The 16,709-nt window shown below is 42.2% G+C and overlaps 1 protein-coding gene across 3 annotated transcripts in view; it reads right to left on the reverse strand.

Moving 5' to 3' along the window:
- PTPRR (protein tyrosine phosphatase receptor type R) overlaps positions 1–16,709 on the reverse strand; it is a 233,906-nt gene that overhangs the window by 8,909 nt on the left and 208,288 nt on the right. For all 3 annotated transcript variants that reach the window (XM_038550013.1, XM_038550012.1, XM_038550014.1), the window contains 3 exons: positions 14,609–14,719; positions 13,101–13,258; positions 9,151–9,264 (listed from right to left, as the gene is read on the reverse strand). In XM_038550013.1, coding sequence (XP_038405941.1) covers positions 9,151–9,264; positions 13,101–13,258; positions 14,609–14,719 — 383 coding nt within the window. The remainder of the gene's footprint in view (positions 1–9,150; positions 9,265–13,100; positions 13,259–14,608; positions 14,720–16,709) is intronic.

Below are 16,709 nucleotides of genomic sequence, written 5' to 3' on the forward strand. Positions count from 1 at the left end.
TGGGAACAGAGCATACTTTGGGGATGCCTATTAGCCTGGAAAACTGATGGCTTATATATACCTCTTCTTGGATTGTTATAGTTAAAAAAGAGAGAGAGAGAGAGAGAGAGAGAGAGAAATCACCACACTAGAGTGATTAATCAAAACATTTAAACAATGATATGACGCACACTGGAAGCACTTTTCTATCCTGTCTGGGAAGCCACAAGCAAGGTCTTTGGATGTCATTCCAGTTTAGGCCTCCAAGGTAAGGATGTACAAAGACAACAGCAGATTTCACCACTGACTCTCTTAAAGGAGGATTAGACAGATTGTTTCCTGTTTCTGGGGAAGAAAAAAAAAAAAGAAAAAAGGAAAGAAAAAGGCCTTGGGACCACATAGTATTTTATGTGCTTCACTTCCCAAATTCTGTTTTCGAGTTCTTCCAGTGTCCAAAGGTGCCAAATGAGATTAAAAGAAATATCATGGGAAGAAGTTGTCTGAAGTCAACCTGCAAGGGAACACATTCCTTTCATCCCTGCCTAGATGTCTTCTGACGGCCACATGTTGTTCTTTAGTCATCCTCTTCGTGCATGGGAGGCAATTTTTGAGTCTTCTGAACCATTTTTATTATGACGGATTACTATTATTTTTCAAAGGGACAGGTGTCTCTCTCATATTCAGTGTATAAATGACGTTCTGTCACTATCTCATACTGCAAAACCCAGGCACACAGAAGCCTAAATGAATCTTTTGTAGTAGGAGCTAAGTATGGTAAAAGCTAGTTGGTTTAGCTTTAACAGCAACTAGAGTTACCGATTAGATGGTATAGTCAGAACAATGCGGTGGTATTGAAGATTAGAAGATTTAAGGGGTCCATGGGGGACTCAGTGGGTTAAGAGTCTGATTTTTGGTTTTGGCTCAGGGCGTGATTTCAGGGTCATGAGATCGAGCCCCATGTCAGGCTCCTTGCTCAGTGCAGAGTCTCTTAAGACTCTCTGTCCCTCCCGCCCCCAAAAAAGACTCTCTGTCCCTCTCCCTTTGCTCCTCCCCACTGTGCATGGTCTCTCGTTCAAAGGAATAAATCAATTATATATATTAAAAAGATACATAGTTTAAGCCAGGTATGGAAGGTCTAAGTGATAAAACATGATTATACTGGGTTCAGTTTAGTGCCAATGTTATGAGCCCTGGTTTTTTTTCTCCATAATTCTTGAAAATTGTTTACCTATGTATGCATAGTAACCTTACATTAGCAGGAAAACATGATTGAACAAAATATCTCTTTTCATCATGCTGGCCAATAGAAAGTTCATCGTATCTATCATGTTCAGATATTAATAATAATCTAAACTGAAACCCATCAGAGATAAACAATTTTCCCTGGTTTATACAGCAATTAGTTCAGGGTCATTGTCAAAGGCAGGACTAGAATGTGAACTTCCTTTCAATCTGTGTGTAACCCAATTCAGTCTCCCACTCCAGAAAACAACAGTGTTTCTAATCAGAATTTAGACAATCTAATTAGAGCAAAACTGGAAATTTAATCAGAATGTTCAAAAAAAAAAAAAAAAAAAACCCAAACAGGCAGTCAAAATTCGTTTTCTGACTTTGGATACATCATTTGCTCCTTTTAGTTTTTGGATTCCCCCTGAAGCATGAGAGACTTGTATAATATTTGACCAGATTTCTTTTAAACCATCCCTTTCCTAGTAGGTGTCTGGCAAGTGTTTTGTCTGTTATTGCCATTCCATTGTTCTCTACAGAAATAAAGGTTCAAAGACTCAAAGAACACAATAGCTGAGAGGAGGTTTAGTGAGCCCGGTAGTTACTTCCCAATCACTGAATCCCAAGATGGAGAAGGCATCTTATTGGACGGGTCCTTGAATCCACTTGTGCTCCCAACACTATGAGTAGACCAAATCAACACACATGCATATGCATCACTAATTTTCCAATGCATGTAGGTGCTGTTTGGAGTCCAGAACGAAAATTAATTTATAAGCATTAAGGGTTTCAAAATCCAGTTATCAAGTTGAAGTCCATGAAATATTTTATTCTTAAAAAAGAGGATCTTCAAATCAGAAGAGGATGGGGGACCACTGACATGTCCTATATCCTTTTATACATGTAGGCGGAAAGGCCTAGAATGGACAAGGGGTCACACATGGCATTAAGGCACAGCCAGGATTGGCTCCAAGCCTTCTGACCACTGGTCCAGTGACCTCCAGCACCTCATACTCTAGTGGCTGCCTGCTTCCTAGTCCTACCAGCCAGTTGCTTGGTCCCAACTGCCTGCTACCTATTTCATCTTCTAATTAAAAATGAGAGCTATGGGAGTGAAGGAATCACTAATGCACTTCTAAATAAAACACTTGTGGGTGCCTTGCACTGAATTTGAACTCCTCCTTGGAAAAAAAAAAAGAAATCCTAATTTAGTTCAAAATATGCTCAAAAGTATTATTAAAAAGAGAATCACAGACTCATGAATCTGCAGTGAGAACTGTAGCCTCTATTAATAGAAGTTGCCCTAAAGCCAATAAAAATAACATCTTGCCAGAGACCGAGGAATCCACCAAATGGCTTTGTCATTGTTGTTACAATGGAAACATCCATTCAGCATAACACTCATCTCTAAACCAGACCATTGGAATTTATTGCTAAAATGCAGATTGGTGATCTGAGTACAAATTGCCTGCCTTTGTCATGCTGAGTAACAATAATCAGGCGCTGTAATTTATTAATATTATTACTTGGAGTCAAGTTTTTGATCCTGCTCAATGCTCCAACTCTTGACTCATGGGACAGGCCCACTTCAAGTATCTAAACCACTGGCCTTTCTTCTTTGCTGTTAGCCCTGCCTCGGACTCCTCAGAGGAGGCAGAGAGAAGTGGTGGAGGGCAAACTATTTAAAAAAAGATGCGAAGTGTGCAGCCTTGGATCACTCATGGGCAGAGGCCATTGTTAAAGAGAGCATGAAAGGATGGGGGAAATCCGTGGGGCTGGTACTCGGCAGCATATGAAATACCAGCTCCTTGGTTGTGGGCTCTGTCTCCCGCACCCCATAATTACTACACTCAGCCGGGTGGCAATGTTTTAGTGGTCCCCAGCTACACGCTCAAATCCCGACGCCATCCCCAGTCTTCTCTTCACCATCACACCTCTTGATACAACAGTTTATATGTATTATTTACAATCTCTTTTCCTCCCGTTTAGATAGACTTTGGGGAAAGTTTGTATGGTCGAATAAATATGATGGAGAGCTTACAGGAAGTTCAATGGGTTTCTGGGCTGGGGGGACTACCCAGGTTCCTTAAGGTTCTCATCCTTGCTGTGAATATCCAGGTGGAGAGGGCTTCTAAGAGATATAGCATATAGCTCAAACTTAGTTGGGAGCCTACTTTATGTTATGTATTTATTTTTGCCTGAATACAGTCCAAGAGGGTCCGGCGTTGGGCAGGCGTTCATAGTTTACTTCATAATTATGTTGTGCCTTGAGAAGCACAGTCTGGAAAAGTCTGTTGAGGAATCCATCCTTCTATGCCTTCTATGCCTCGGGGCCTGATGCCCAGTAGTAAGTGTTTGGTAAATGTTTGTTGAATGAATGAGTGAATGAATGAAGGAATGTGTACGTGATCTAGGAGCACCGCGCTAGGCAGAGACCTTGGTGACTGCTCCACAGGACACAGGACACAGGGGTCAGGCCCATATCCAAACACTCATCCTAGAAACATCCCAGCTCAGGGTCGGCTTCATGGGCCTGTGACCTGCTGGGTCACACCAGCCCCCCACTCTGTGCTGGGAAGACCCAGCACCTGGCTTGACGCTCTGCTGTCACCTTCTTGAAGTATTTGATAATTTTTCTTCATGTAGGGCCCCCAGTTTCAAATTGCACTGGGCCGTGGTAGCTGATCTTGCCCAGGGGATCCCTTGCTGGCTCTTGTGCTTGGTCTCCCTGCCCTCACCTGCGCCCTGGCCACGGCTCCCCACCAGTCTTCACCACAGGGCCTCAGGTGGGCGCCATTTCCAGCACCCTCTCTTTAAGTCCCTTCCATCAAAACCTACGTTCGGGGTGTATTCCTCACACATGGAGCCACATTCTCTCTTGCTTCCCTCCTCCAGCTGGAAAGTACAGACCGCCTTGTTTAAACTAAAGGGTTAAGAGTTGAGGAAGCAGAAGGTGTCACCCTCACCTCTTATCTGCACGTTCAAAGGACTTCAGAAAAGAATGACTCTTTGAACCAAAGCTTGGCTCTTCAGCAGTGGCGTTTCAGACATCTACCACACAGGGATATTTTAGGCTCCCTCCATGGACAGATATTTTGGGATGAGCCAATCTTTTCCATGTTCCTCAAACTATATCCTTAAGGCAACTGCTGATGGTATCACTCTATCTCTTCATGAAACAGCTCTCATTCCTAGGAGCCGTTGTTTTAAAATTTATGGTGTCATTGCATTTTTTTATAATTGGCAAAGCATGCCCAAAAAGATATGGTTTTGTCAAGCAGTTTTGCAATAAACATATTCCAAAAGACTGTTTACTTTCATCTATCAGGATCACACCTTTTTAAGAAATAATTTATTTATTTGAGAGAGAGAGAGAGAGAGAGAGAGCATGAGCAGAGGGGAGGGACAGAGGAAAGGGAGAAGCAGGCTCCCTGCTCAGCACTGTGTCCTGATGCAGGACTCGATCCCAGGACCCTGGGATCAGGACCTGAGCCGAAGGTAGACACTTAACCCGCTGAGCCACCCAGGGGCCTCATGATCACACCTTTTGAGTTAGAGGTTGGAAGTCCTGGATTCCCAAAGAGGTCTATTTTGCTAGTTTCTTAGCTACATGACCTTGGATAAGTTCCTTGACAATCCTGAATTCTTTGTTTCTTTATTAGAAAACAAACAAAAAGCCAGAGCCAAGGAACACCTCTTTTCCAACTTTTGGGTTCATTTTGGGAGTTAAATGAGACTTATTAGACATGCACTTTGAACACCATCGCAGAGAGGCAATGGTGATTAAATACATTTCCAAGTGTCAACACTGTGTTCTAGAATGTCCACAGACAGATCGAGGACTGAAGGCAAGGGAGGCTGCAGGGCTGAGGGCCGGGGACAAGGCGTGAGGAACTGATGGAGGCTGGGGAGCTGCAAGAGCAGAAAGGCGGGTGTTCAGATTTTCTTACACACCGGGATTGCGATGATCCAGCATGGCAGGGGACAAGATCAGAGACTGCAGCAAGAGCAAGAAGTCTGGGGAGAAGAAGTTGGGATGAGGTGAAGGAAAGGGGGAAGCTGTTCAGTCTCGCTTTTCAATATAACCAGAGGAGTGCGCAGCAGAAGGGAGATGCAAGAAAGAGAAAAGCTGTGTTGCCCCTGTGAAGGCAGGTGGGGAAGGGAAAACCGTTTCAAGGAAGGTTTGGGAGAGAGCATCCACTTCATAAACAACAGAAGCAGCTGCTCAGAAAGAATGTATGTAGAAGAGATGCTGATTAATGACTCCGTGGAAATGATTTCCAGACACATATTGGCAGGAATTCAAAGCCAGGGGGTTGGGAGCCCTCGGATCAGCAGAGAAGTTGGGCTATGTTTTGGAGATCCTATCAGGAATAAAAAGACAAGCTTTGTGGGGAGACCTTGGTGGTGATGGAAGGCCAAGGCTAAAATTTCTGACCGTTTGCTTTAGGAAGGAAGGAGCCGATAGAGGAGGCATTGTGATATGGTTCAAAAATGTATTTGTGATTCCACGCAGAGCTAGAGGACAATTTGGTGGAACTGACAGGGGGACGTGACTGGGAAGTGGGAGCCAAGGTGGAGGTCAGGCCACAATGGCAGGTGGGGGAGGTGGGGGGCGGGGGAACAGGCAAGACTGAAGAATACCAATGAGCCAACCAAGCCCATTTCTTCCCCCCAATGTGTTGTTCCAAACAGGATCAGAGAAGGTGCTGATAACTCGGTTTGGACTCAGCCTAGAGCTCTGTAGGGGCCTGGTGTTCACGGAGTTGCGGCCGTAGCCCGATAGGGAGCCGGGTGCAGGGGTATGAACTGGAGCCCCTGAGGGATCTGGGGGTCCCTTGTGGGAGGCTTGTTTACGGAAACACAAAGCAGGAGAGGTCAAGGTCACCGTGGGAACAGCTCCAGGAGGACTCGACGACCTCCCTTTAGCCTCTGACGCTGGGTGAAGGTAGGCCCCAAGGCCCGGAGTGACACACGGGACCCTCTTCCAGCGGGACCCGCAGCCCTGGATGGAAGAACCCTGAGACAGCCATCATAAGACAAGGAGAAGAAATCCCTGGAGCTGATTTCATGTACAGAAAGGAAATATTTTTGGAAGCAGTTACATGTGGGTAAGGAAAGGGAGGAGTGGGAGGGGTAGCAAGAACATGAGAAACTCGGGCTGAGTGTTTTACTAAGGTCGTCACAGAGTTTCATCTTGATAACACGCAGCCCTGAGAGGGACACAGTACTGGGCCTAGTGGGCAGACACGTGCTCAGGTCTCCTGCTGTATGTACGTGGATAATAGCAGTGGCTGAACTGATGCATGTTGATGACGTGCCAGGAACTGGACAGGTCACCTCTCACTCCTTACAACAGTAGCAGGTAGGTACCACCGTGACTTCCGTCTTCCAGATGAGAAAAGCCAGCCCTGGGGAAGTCTTATGACTCGAGGCCCCGTAACCAGGAACTGGGAGCAGCCACGATGCTAACCCTGGCAGCCTGTTCCCAGAGGCCAGAGGTGGAACTGCTACATTAAACAGCTGCGACGAAGCCAGCCAAAATTGAGGGAAAAGGGGAGGGCAGATACACTTGTGAAGACTTAGAAGCTATTATTTAAGAAGAGATAAAAAACAAAACAAAACAAAACAACAACAACAACAACAAAAAAAAAAACCAAGAGGGCTGGGGAAAGGAAAACCACATCTGGACAGAGGGATTTGAATGTTTGATTTTCAGAGATAGGAGAAACTTTTTTTTTTTTAAATAAAGATTTTATTTATTCATTCATGAGAGACAGAGAGAGAGACAGGCAGAGACACAGGCAGAGGGAGAAGCAGTCTCCCTGCAGGGAGCCCGATGTGGGACTCGATCCCGGGACCCTGGGACCACACCCAGAGCTGAAGGTAGATGCTCAACCACTGAGCCACCCAGGCACCCCAAGATAGGAGAAACTTTACTGATAATTTTAATAACAATGGAGATAATAATAACACACTGCACATTTGTTGAAGGCTTACTACGTGACAGGTCCTGTTCTAAGTGATATGCATGCATATATGTGTATATATCCATATATATATATATCTTGAATTTTGAGAACAGTCCTTTGTCACTTTTATTGAAATCCCAGGACCTAACACATAGTAGGTGCTCAACAAATATTTGTCGAATGAATCTTAAAAGGTAACTATCTACACTTTTAGGAAACTCTAGGACACAGGGCTGAAGTCCAAGAGGCCCAGGTCCCACGGCCCTCTTGTTTTCTTACTTCACAGCATTTATCTCTGTCTGAAATTATCCTGTTTCTTTCTTTCCTTTTTTATCACCTGTCTCTCTCTGCATGAACGTGTAAACTCCAGGAGAAGCCAAGCCTCACTTGTCTTGTTTAGTGCTATACTTATAGTATCAAGGATGATGCCTTGGGCATCGGAGGTGATTAATAAATATTTGCTGCATGAATGAAAGAAGAGAGCCCAATATTTCAGCCTTTTAGAAGAACTCTTTTCCACGATAGCACACTGAGTCGGAGAGCAGAGGCTGGCTGCCCGGGTGCTGATACAGCTTCCTTTTCTGTGCCTGTTTTCAAAGAATATCTGTTTACTTTCTCCATCACTGGCTGTTCGTTTACCCAGATGGGTTTAGTTGGGGGGAGGGGGGGAGGAAGAAGAGAGGTCTCTAAGAGTTTGTTTAGTTTTTAACACAGATAAACACAGAGTATCACAAAGGTGATCAAACCATCTCCATATAAAAGCACCTCTTCTATCTCGCAGCCCTTAGAATGGCTACCATTAAGAAAAAAACAGAAAATAATAAGTGTTGGCAAAGGTGTATAGAACCCGGGACCATTGTGCACTGCTGGTAGGACTCTATGTGGTGCAGCTGCTGCACACAACAGCATGGTGGCCTCTCAAAAAATTAAAAATAGAATGACCATATGATCCAGCAATCTCCTTTCTGACTATGCATCTAAAAGAATCTCAACCACTATTTGTACACCCATGTTCAGGGCAGCCTTATTCACAATAGCCAAAAGGGGGACGCAACCAAGGATCCAGTGATGCATGAATGGATAAACAAAATATGATATACACACAAAATGGAATATCACTCAGCCTTAAAAAGGAAAGAACTTCTGACCCATGCCACAACATGAATAAATCGTGAGGATACGATGCTAAGTGAAATACCAGGGCCTGGGGGGCAGGAGGGATTGGGAAGTTGTTTAAAGGGAACAGAGTGTTGCCATATGAAAACAAGTCTGGAGACTGACTGCCCAACAATGTGAATATACTAAATGCCGCTACACTGCACTCTTAAAGATGGTCAAGATGGTGGATTGTGTCATGTGCATCATTTCACTATGAAAGAAAATAGACAGAAAAATAAGATGACTCTTGGTAGTATGGCCCATGCCTCATTGTAGACAATCAAGATCCCAAGGTGAACGATTGAGTTAAGTCAAGTGAAAATGCAGTCAATATAAAGGAATAGCGGTGGAAGACAAAGAGGGAACAGCCCCACCATAAACAACCTGTAATAGAGATGGGGAGGGATTAAGCATAAGCTTTTGGTTTCGTACCCCCTTTTTTTTTTTTTAAGATTTTATTTGTTTATTAGAGAGAGAGAGAGAGGACACACAGAGTGGAGAGAGAGACAGAGCCAGGAGCCCAATGCGGGGCTCGATCCCAGGACCCTGAGACCATGACCTGCTGAAGGCAGATGCTTAACCGACTGAACCACCCGGGCGCCCCTGGTTTGTCCTCTTGCCAATGTTGCAAATAATGCTTTCTTCAATGGCTGTTTGATAGTAGATACACTTAAGCATTTTACACAAATCTCTTAGAGATTCTAAGAGTTTGGAGCCTGTGATGTTTCCAGAGTCAGGCCTGCCTGGATCAGGTTGGGAGTGGTAACGCTGTTCTGAAGTGAGATCTCTTTTACACCGTCCGGCGGACACTCACCTGTCCACACGAAGCTGGCAGACAATGCTCAGCGCATCGACGACTCCTTCTTCTTTCAACTGTCGACAGCCGATGGACGTAGCAATAAAACACCCTGTTCTACCTATCCCTGCGCTGAAAAGCAAAGACAAGGAGTAAAAAAGGTGGAGGAAAAGTAGAAAAGATAAAATGTAGTCTTTTTTTTTTTTTTTTAATTTTTTGGTCTTTTAAAACTTTAATGCTGGTACGATAGCAGTCTCGGGGGTACAATATAGTGGTTCAACACCTCCGCACGTCACCCAGTGCCTAGCACGACATGCACACCCCGCAATCCCCATCACCTGTTTCACCCATCTCCTCACCCACCTCCCCAAGATAAAAGATATTCTTTTAAAAGGGTAAGGCTAAGTCTCAGACAGCAGCCAGGCTTAGCAACAAAGCTCTCAGGCTGAGAGGACCAGCCTGGCCCAGCACAGGGCTTAGACTGCGTTCCATCGCTGAGTTATGTGCAGTAGGAAGAGCCAGGTGGGAGGAGAATAGTGACCATTGTCAATATTCTACAAAGGATCATTGGGACCTGAAGTTAGGGAAGGTGGAAGCACTAGAAAGGAGGAGAAAAACTTAGACAAATCACAAATGTGAATCTGGAGGACTGAAGGAAAGGTGGTGCCAATGAGACAAGGGGAGAATTCTAGAAGAAAGGCCAATTTGGTGGTGGTAGGGTGGTGGTGGAGGGAAGGTTGGTCTTGGATATACCAATGTTGAAGGCTCCAGTGAATAACTGAGGACTCACTAGAGTTTGGGAGAAGGATGTGGCCCGAGGAACACATTTCTGGGTCATTTATACCCAGGGGATAGTTGAAGAGAGACACTATCCATTAGGAGGGTTCACCCATTCATCTGCCCTGGATGGTAAGTCATCAACCTAACAGGCCCTTTAACTCTCCATCTCCATCCCTCTTCGGCCTCTCTCGTCCTGTCCTCATGTCCTCACACCCAACTGGTTCAGCAGTTTCAATCAGTAATAGTCTTTATGCAAATTGCCCTCAAATTTACATCTAAATTCCCTAAGTTTCTCCCAAACTCTAGATTAGCATTCCATCTCTTAGCTGGAACTCTTGATGTTACTATTTTGCACTGGCTTTCGTTCAATGCATCTAAATTCAATGTACCTAAAACAGAATTAATTCTCTTTTCCCTCAATGGCATTACCAGTTAGCCACAAGTTTCCCAGCCTAGAAGTCTCGGAGCCATCTCCCACATCATCTCCCCGCTCTCACCTCCCACAGCCAATCTGTTACCGTTTCTTCTATTTTCCACCTCTACTGAAGCTTCTGGGCTCCATGCTTTCCTTTCTATAAACTGTGCTCACGTTTTCGACATCTCCTTACTTCATGGTTTGCAATGATCTCGTTATGGTTGCCAAGTCTCGAGTCTCTTCCTGGACTAATTTATGATACACACAGCTGCTAGGTTCATCTTTCTAAAATAGGGATCTGATCATATTACTCTCTACTCAAAAGCTGTAGATGGCGTCCCAGTGGTTACAGGCAGCGCCTAAGCTTCCCACCAGGGTGTTCGTGACCTTGCATAATATGAATATGACTAACTTTCGAGCTTTGAGTCTTTTCACTGTCCTCCTTTTATCCTTTGTGCCATTTTTGTCATTTACATGAATCACTGCAAAAAATGGCTTTTATTTTCTGACTTCCCTTTCTGTGTTAATGATATTCCTCAGAAATGTCCTCCTCACCATCCTCTAAAACCACAAAAGTTGGTCATTTCTTAAGATACTGCTCAACATTATTTCAACTCTTAGAGGCTTTCTTCAGTCCTCATGGTTTGAATGAACAATTCCCTGCGTAGCCCTCAAACAGTATTTATTTCTCATCTTTGGCACTTGCTTCCTATTGGATGGGAATTTAGAGGAATTCAGAGGTGGATGGGGGGCCCTTTTAGGTGAAGAGTCTATAAAGAGTTGGTCTCACTAAGGAGACAGGATTTGAATTGCACCCTATGAATGGTGGGCATTTTGGTTATCGTGAATGAGAGGGAATATTTCCCGTACGACAATGGTATAAAGAAAGAATTGCTGCAGAACAGGATAGATGATGTGTAATAGTGACCAGACTAGCGTGGCCTGAAGAGAAGGCCATCTTAGAGAAATAATGGGAAACAAGACTGGACAGGCACACCGGGGCCGATAAAGGATCTTACATGGAAAGCTAAGAGGTTTGGACTTCATTCTCTAAAACAGCAGTGCTTTGTTTTGTTTTGTTTTTTAAGAATTTGATAAAAACTATGAACTTTCACTCCCCAAAAAAGCTCAGATGACTCTATGTACTCTAATTTGTTAAAGTAATTTCAAGTTGTTCACTGACCCCTGTCGTTTATCCATAGACCCAGGGTTAATTAAGACTTTTTTGCTTTAGACAACGGGGTGCCAGTGAGAAGTGCTGTGCAGGGATTCCATGTGATGAAGGAGGATTTTAGGGACATCACGCACAAGAAGTGGATGGGGTAGGCTGTGTTGGAGGTGGGGCTCGGGGCAGTGGGGTGTGTTTGTGCAATTAGCCGATGACTTCTAAAATACATGGATGAGGTCATTAGGGCCTGAACTTGGGTGGTTGGACAGGAAGTGATGATTATGGGAGAAGCTTTGAAGGGAAAGCCAATCTGGTGACTGATTAGATACTGAGGCTGGAGTTGAGAGAAGGGCCAAAGATAACTGTCAACATTCGATGTTGAGTGCCTGGAAAAAAGCTGGACTTATTCTTAGAAATAGTCATTAGAAAAAAAAAAAAAAAAGAAATAGTCATTAGAAGGGGAACTGGTTTTATAGGGGGAAACAGCTAGTTCATTTTAGATATCCTGAGTGTTTTATGATTTTGGGTGGAGGACCCTTCCAGCCCCAAAACATGACCCATTAGGGTATCTTTCCTCACCCCTAAGTGAAGTTTAGGATAAGGCCTAATGTTAGAAACTGGATAATGACTCCATTGGATATATATATATATATATATATATATATATATATATATATAAATATATATATATATATTTATATATATATATAATGAATTTCACTCTTAATTAAACTGCAGAAGTTCAAAAAAGAAGGAGGATAAAGTTATAATTTAAAATAATTATATTTTATTTATTAGAAATATTAAAAGCTACCTTGTAAGGCTTATGATATTAAACAAAGCAACATAAATTACTTCGATGAAGTATGAAGAATAAAAGGCTAATTATTTATAATCATATAAATAATTTTAAAACGATTTGCTTTCACTTGGGCACCCTAAAGGGGAAGGGGACTGAGGTATTTGTTATGAGAGGAGAGTTGTGAGCTAGGTGTTAGGGAGGAGAACCAGCAGGGACATGTTGCTTTTGTTTGTAGAGCCCAAATACCCATGTTCCGGTAACAACATTTTGTTCTCCTTTCGGCAAACTACCACTTACCCACTTCTCACTTCATAGATTTATTTCCATCTTTTTTTAAAAAATGAAATCATTTTTAAACTATCTGACTGGTTTTCACCAAGTTTGACATAATAATAAATGTTATCAAGATACAATTCACGTACGGTTCAGCTGCCATCTTGAAGCAACAAAAAAGCCATCGCTAATTTTTAAAAATGTGTCATTCCTAGCTTAGATGAGACTGATGAGACTGAATAAATTGATGTAAGTTTCAAGGCAGAGGGCTGAATAAAGTCTCCTGTTCCCTAAGCCATTATGTAAAGGTGACATTTTTCTCTCTGGTGTCATTGTTGTTTGCTGAAATGCCCTGATAACGCCACCTCATTTCTGTAAAGTATCACCTTGATCAAAACTCAAATATTAAGGAGTTAACCAATTTGAATAAACATTTCATTTACCGATCAAGTCACAACCAGGAAGCACAACCCGCCGGCTTTAGGGAGGATGGACAGTTGGTTAGGCAGAAAGGACGGTTCATCCCTTACCTGCAGTGGACAACCACAGGCCCTCGGCCCGTGGAAGCAAGTCTATCTTCCTCAACGTCCAGCATGAGCTGTAGAAGGGGCTGGGCACTGTCTGGAGTCTTGTGATCGGGCCATGAGGTGTACCAGTAATGCTTCACATGTTGGGTGTGACTTCCTTGCTGAAAATAGCAAGAGCCACCAAATGCCTCATTTACTTGTGGAACTAAAAGTCATCCAAACCACAATAATCCTTCTATCACTCCCATCTTGCTGGCAACTTACTTCTGGGTGGAAAACAAAATCTCGGAGATTTCTGAAGAGTACTCTTCTACTTTGGGAAAACTTAACTATAAATATGCTGATGTCAAAGTTTGACAGTCTTGCCTTTGGTAAATGAGAAATACATATTTAAAATCAAAGATGCATATGAAACATATGTGATATATATGTTTGTAACTTGTTTTAATAAACCTAAGCTAGACGCAAAGGAAGCCAGGAGGGAATTGGAATGGGGTGTGTTTCCTGCTCTTACAACATTCTTGACAAGTGATGATAAACATATTAACCCACATAGGAATGTTTAGTTTTATATTCGGCCCCTACATTTGAATTTCTACATTCATCCCAAATTGCAGTTTTTAGCAACAGTGAGGAGTCCCCGGAGCAAAGGAGCTAAGGGGTCACTAAATCAGATAAACTTTGAGTGAGGGTTCATGCACGTCATCTAGAGCCCAGTGCCCATCAGGCGTCTCAACGTGGAGTAGGCACTTAAGGGCTTATGTTTAAAATAGTGCCTTCCCATTTTGAATTTCCCTCTAAAAGTCTTCATGGCAGCTCTGACTCTACCCTCTGTGATGCTTCTGTTCCAGCAGTGGGGCCCTAGATAGGATTGACATCTTTGAGATGATTGTTCTCTAGAAGCAAAAACAATACCGTGGCAGTGTTCCTCAGCATCTGCTGCCCGTAATTTAAATAAGATAACTTTTGTGTGACATAATCTGGTCTGGGGAAAGTCCCCATAAATTACTGTAACTCCGAGTTTGTGAAGATCTCATCAACACTTCAGGCTTGTCTTGCCTCCCACAGCCACCCACAAACACAGATTTTCTCTTTCAGTTTCTTGGCCTTCCTAAAAGCTGCTTAGACCAAAGTCACTTTAAAAAACAAAAAACAAACAAATAAAAAAAACAAACAAAAAACCTCCCACAAATCATGGTAAAGTCTCTAGTACAAACCTTTAGTTAAAGGCATTGGAAAGGTGAAAACAAGATGTTTTGTTTATAGGAATTAGGGGATCACAACATCCTACTTAGTGAATTTTCCTTAATGCCTACTTCTATCAATTTAATCATTTCACATACTACGAATGACAAAGAAATACATGAGGGAATGGTAATCCTTTCTCTACGATCTTGACATTATTTTTCAAGTTGAATCTGCAGTGCTTATCAGGATAAATAATTTCAGAGTAGAAATGTAACCCTGTCATATCATATCCTTTGTAGAGAGTTACAGCTACATAATCTTACCTTTAAGACAAGGTTTCGAACCGTATAGTTGTCACATTCATTTACATTGATAACCAGAACCTCAACCTTCCCATATATTCCTCTCTTTTCTGGCCAGTATAGTACACATTTCTGGAAGAGGAGAAAAAAAAAAAAAAAAACAACAACAAAACATAGCAGATATTAATGATTTCACAGGCCTTGGAGTACTTTTCATTCAAGTATCTCAATAGTTTTTATTTGGCTAATTCTAAAAATGTCCAGTGCTGATTTTACAGGATTGGAAATGTGCTAAAACCACTGAATTGTACATTTTTAACAAGTGGCTTTCATGGTATGTAAATTATATCCCGATAAAATCTTAAAAATGAAGTATCAGTGTTTACACATGCTTCTCCAATGCTATTGCTACTAATCCCGTACAAAAACAGGGCAAAATTTCCCCAAACCCAAAGTGAAGAACTAAATTGAGAAATCAAGAATTAAGATCCAAATATTAGACTTTATCAGGTGATGACTAGGAATATTTTTTTCAGTCATTGAGGCAAGTCACATTTTCCTGCTCCATCAAGTTGAAGCAATAAGAGTATCTGTGATGTGTTAGATGCCATAGAATGAAGGCTCCCTAGTATGTGAAGAGGATGGAATGATCATGAATACATCTATTATATTACATTTTCCAGGACCAGTGGTCTTTTCACTTATAGGGTCAACTGAAATAAATGTACCACAAAACTATTTAAAGAATAACATTTTTATAATGGGTTCTCTTTGAAGGGTTTAATAAGCGTAATAATGATTATATTGCAACCGAGGCATAACATGGTAGGTAAGGCGCGCAGGCTTTGGAGCCGTAGAACCTAGGTCCAAATTTTGGTTTTGCCACTTATTATTAGCTGAGAATCTGTTAAAAAAAGATACTTAGGTTCTGTGGCCTCAGTTTACCCATCAGTTAATTCACAAAAAGTACTTAGGACAAAGCCAGATATACAGTAGACATTTAAAACACGTTGTCTTTCTTAATGTTGTTCTATTTTTAGGTTATTGATCTAAATGATTGGATCATTACTTCATTATTCACTAGATCATACATTAAATACCATATTATTATTATATCTGAGCTACATTATTAAAAGAAAAATACAAAATGAGATTCAAGCATACATATAGGTTCATATTATGTATTATTTTGCCTTTTAAACAGCTGCAAAAAAAAAAACCCACTATGAATTCTGACCACATAGTTCAATGATGAAGAATGTAAAGTGTGAAAGTTGTTTTTTTTTTTTTTTTCTTTTCAAGTGCTCAGAGAAGCAATGTTAACTTTAGAAATATTGTTCAAAAAGAACTTATCATTTTCTGGCAAACACACATGCACATTTATAGAGAAATTCCTTCACTTGTTGCCTTGAGTCCTGACTTTTTAGTCCTCAGGACGTTTATGTCAAAGGCATAGGACCACACTTGAAAAAAAAAATTAAGAACTTCTAGGTTCAAAAGAGCAGCAGCCGAATCCCAGATTTACAGAATTAAAGGGAAAAAAACCATGTAAAGTATCAGAAACACGCCTCGGGAAGTCTATCCTGCTAAGTACTAAGCACTCCACCTGTCAGCGCCAGGATGGAAGTCACTTCGCCCAGTGGAATCACTGTTTCTTTCATCCATTACAATAAGAACACATTTGCATCCTCTATGTCCTGGTCCTTTTCCAAACAAAGTAAATCATTCTCGCCCCTATTTACATGCCCCCCGCCCCCCCAGACCGTCCGGCAATCAGGCTGAAGGCATCCTCCTGGCTGACATAACATTGAGAAAAGAAACCTTTTAAAAATAAAGCAATTTATTTCTCTCCTCATTTACTAGTGCCAAGTGTCTCAGATTTCCCAGGTTTGTTAAAGAGAATCATACTAACCAATTTGCCTGGTTTCTTTCAATGAAGCATCAATTATTTCGCTGTGAGACCCGAGCTATTGTGTATCTTAAAACCCATGCCTCCTGGATGAATCCAAGAAGAGTGACAAAGAATCTTGAAAAAGGTACTGAACAAAGAAAGAGGCCTTCAGCGGTCCAGCAGTCTGGCATATGTGCCCCATTGTCCACGCCGCGCCCTGAGCAGCAGGCC

Source organism: Canis lupus, chromosome 10 (assembly GCF_011100685.1).
Source record: "Canis lupus familiaris isolate Mischka breed German Shepherd chromosome 10, alternate assembly UU_Cfam_GSD_1.0, whole genome shotgun sequence".
Lineage (NCBI taxonomy): Eukaryota > Metazoa > Chordata > Mammalia > Carnivora > Canidae > Canis > Canis lupus.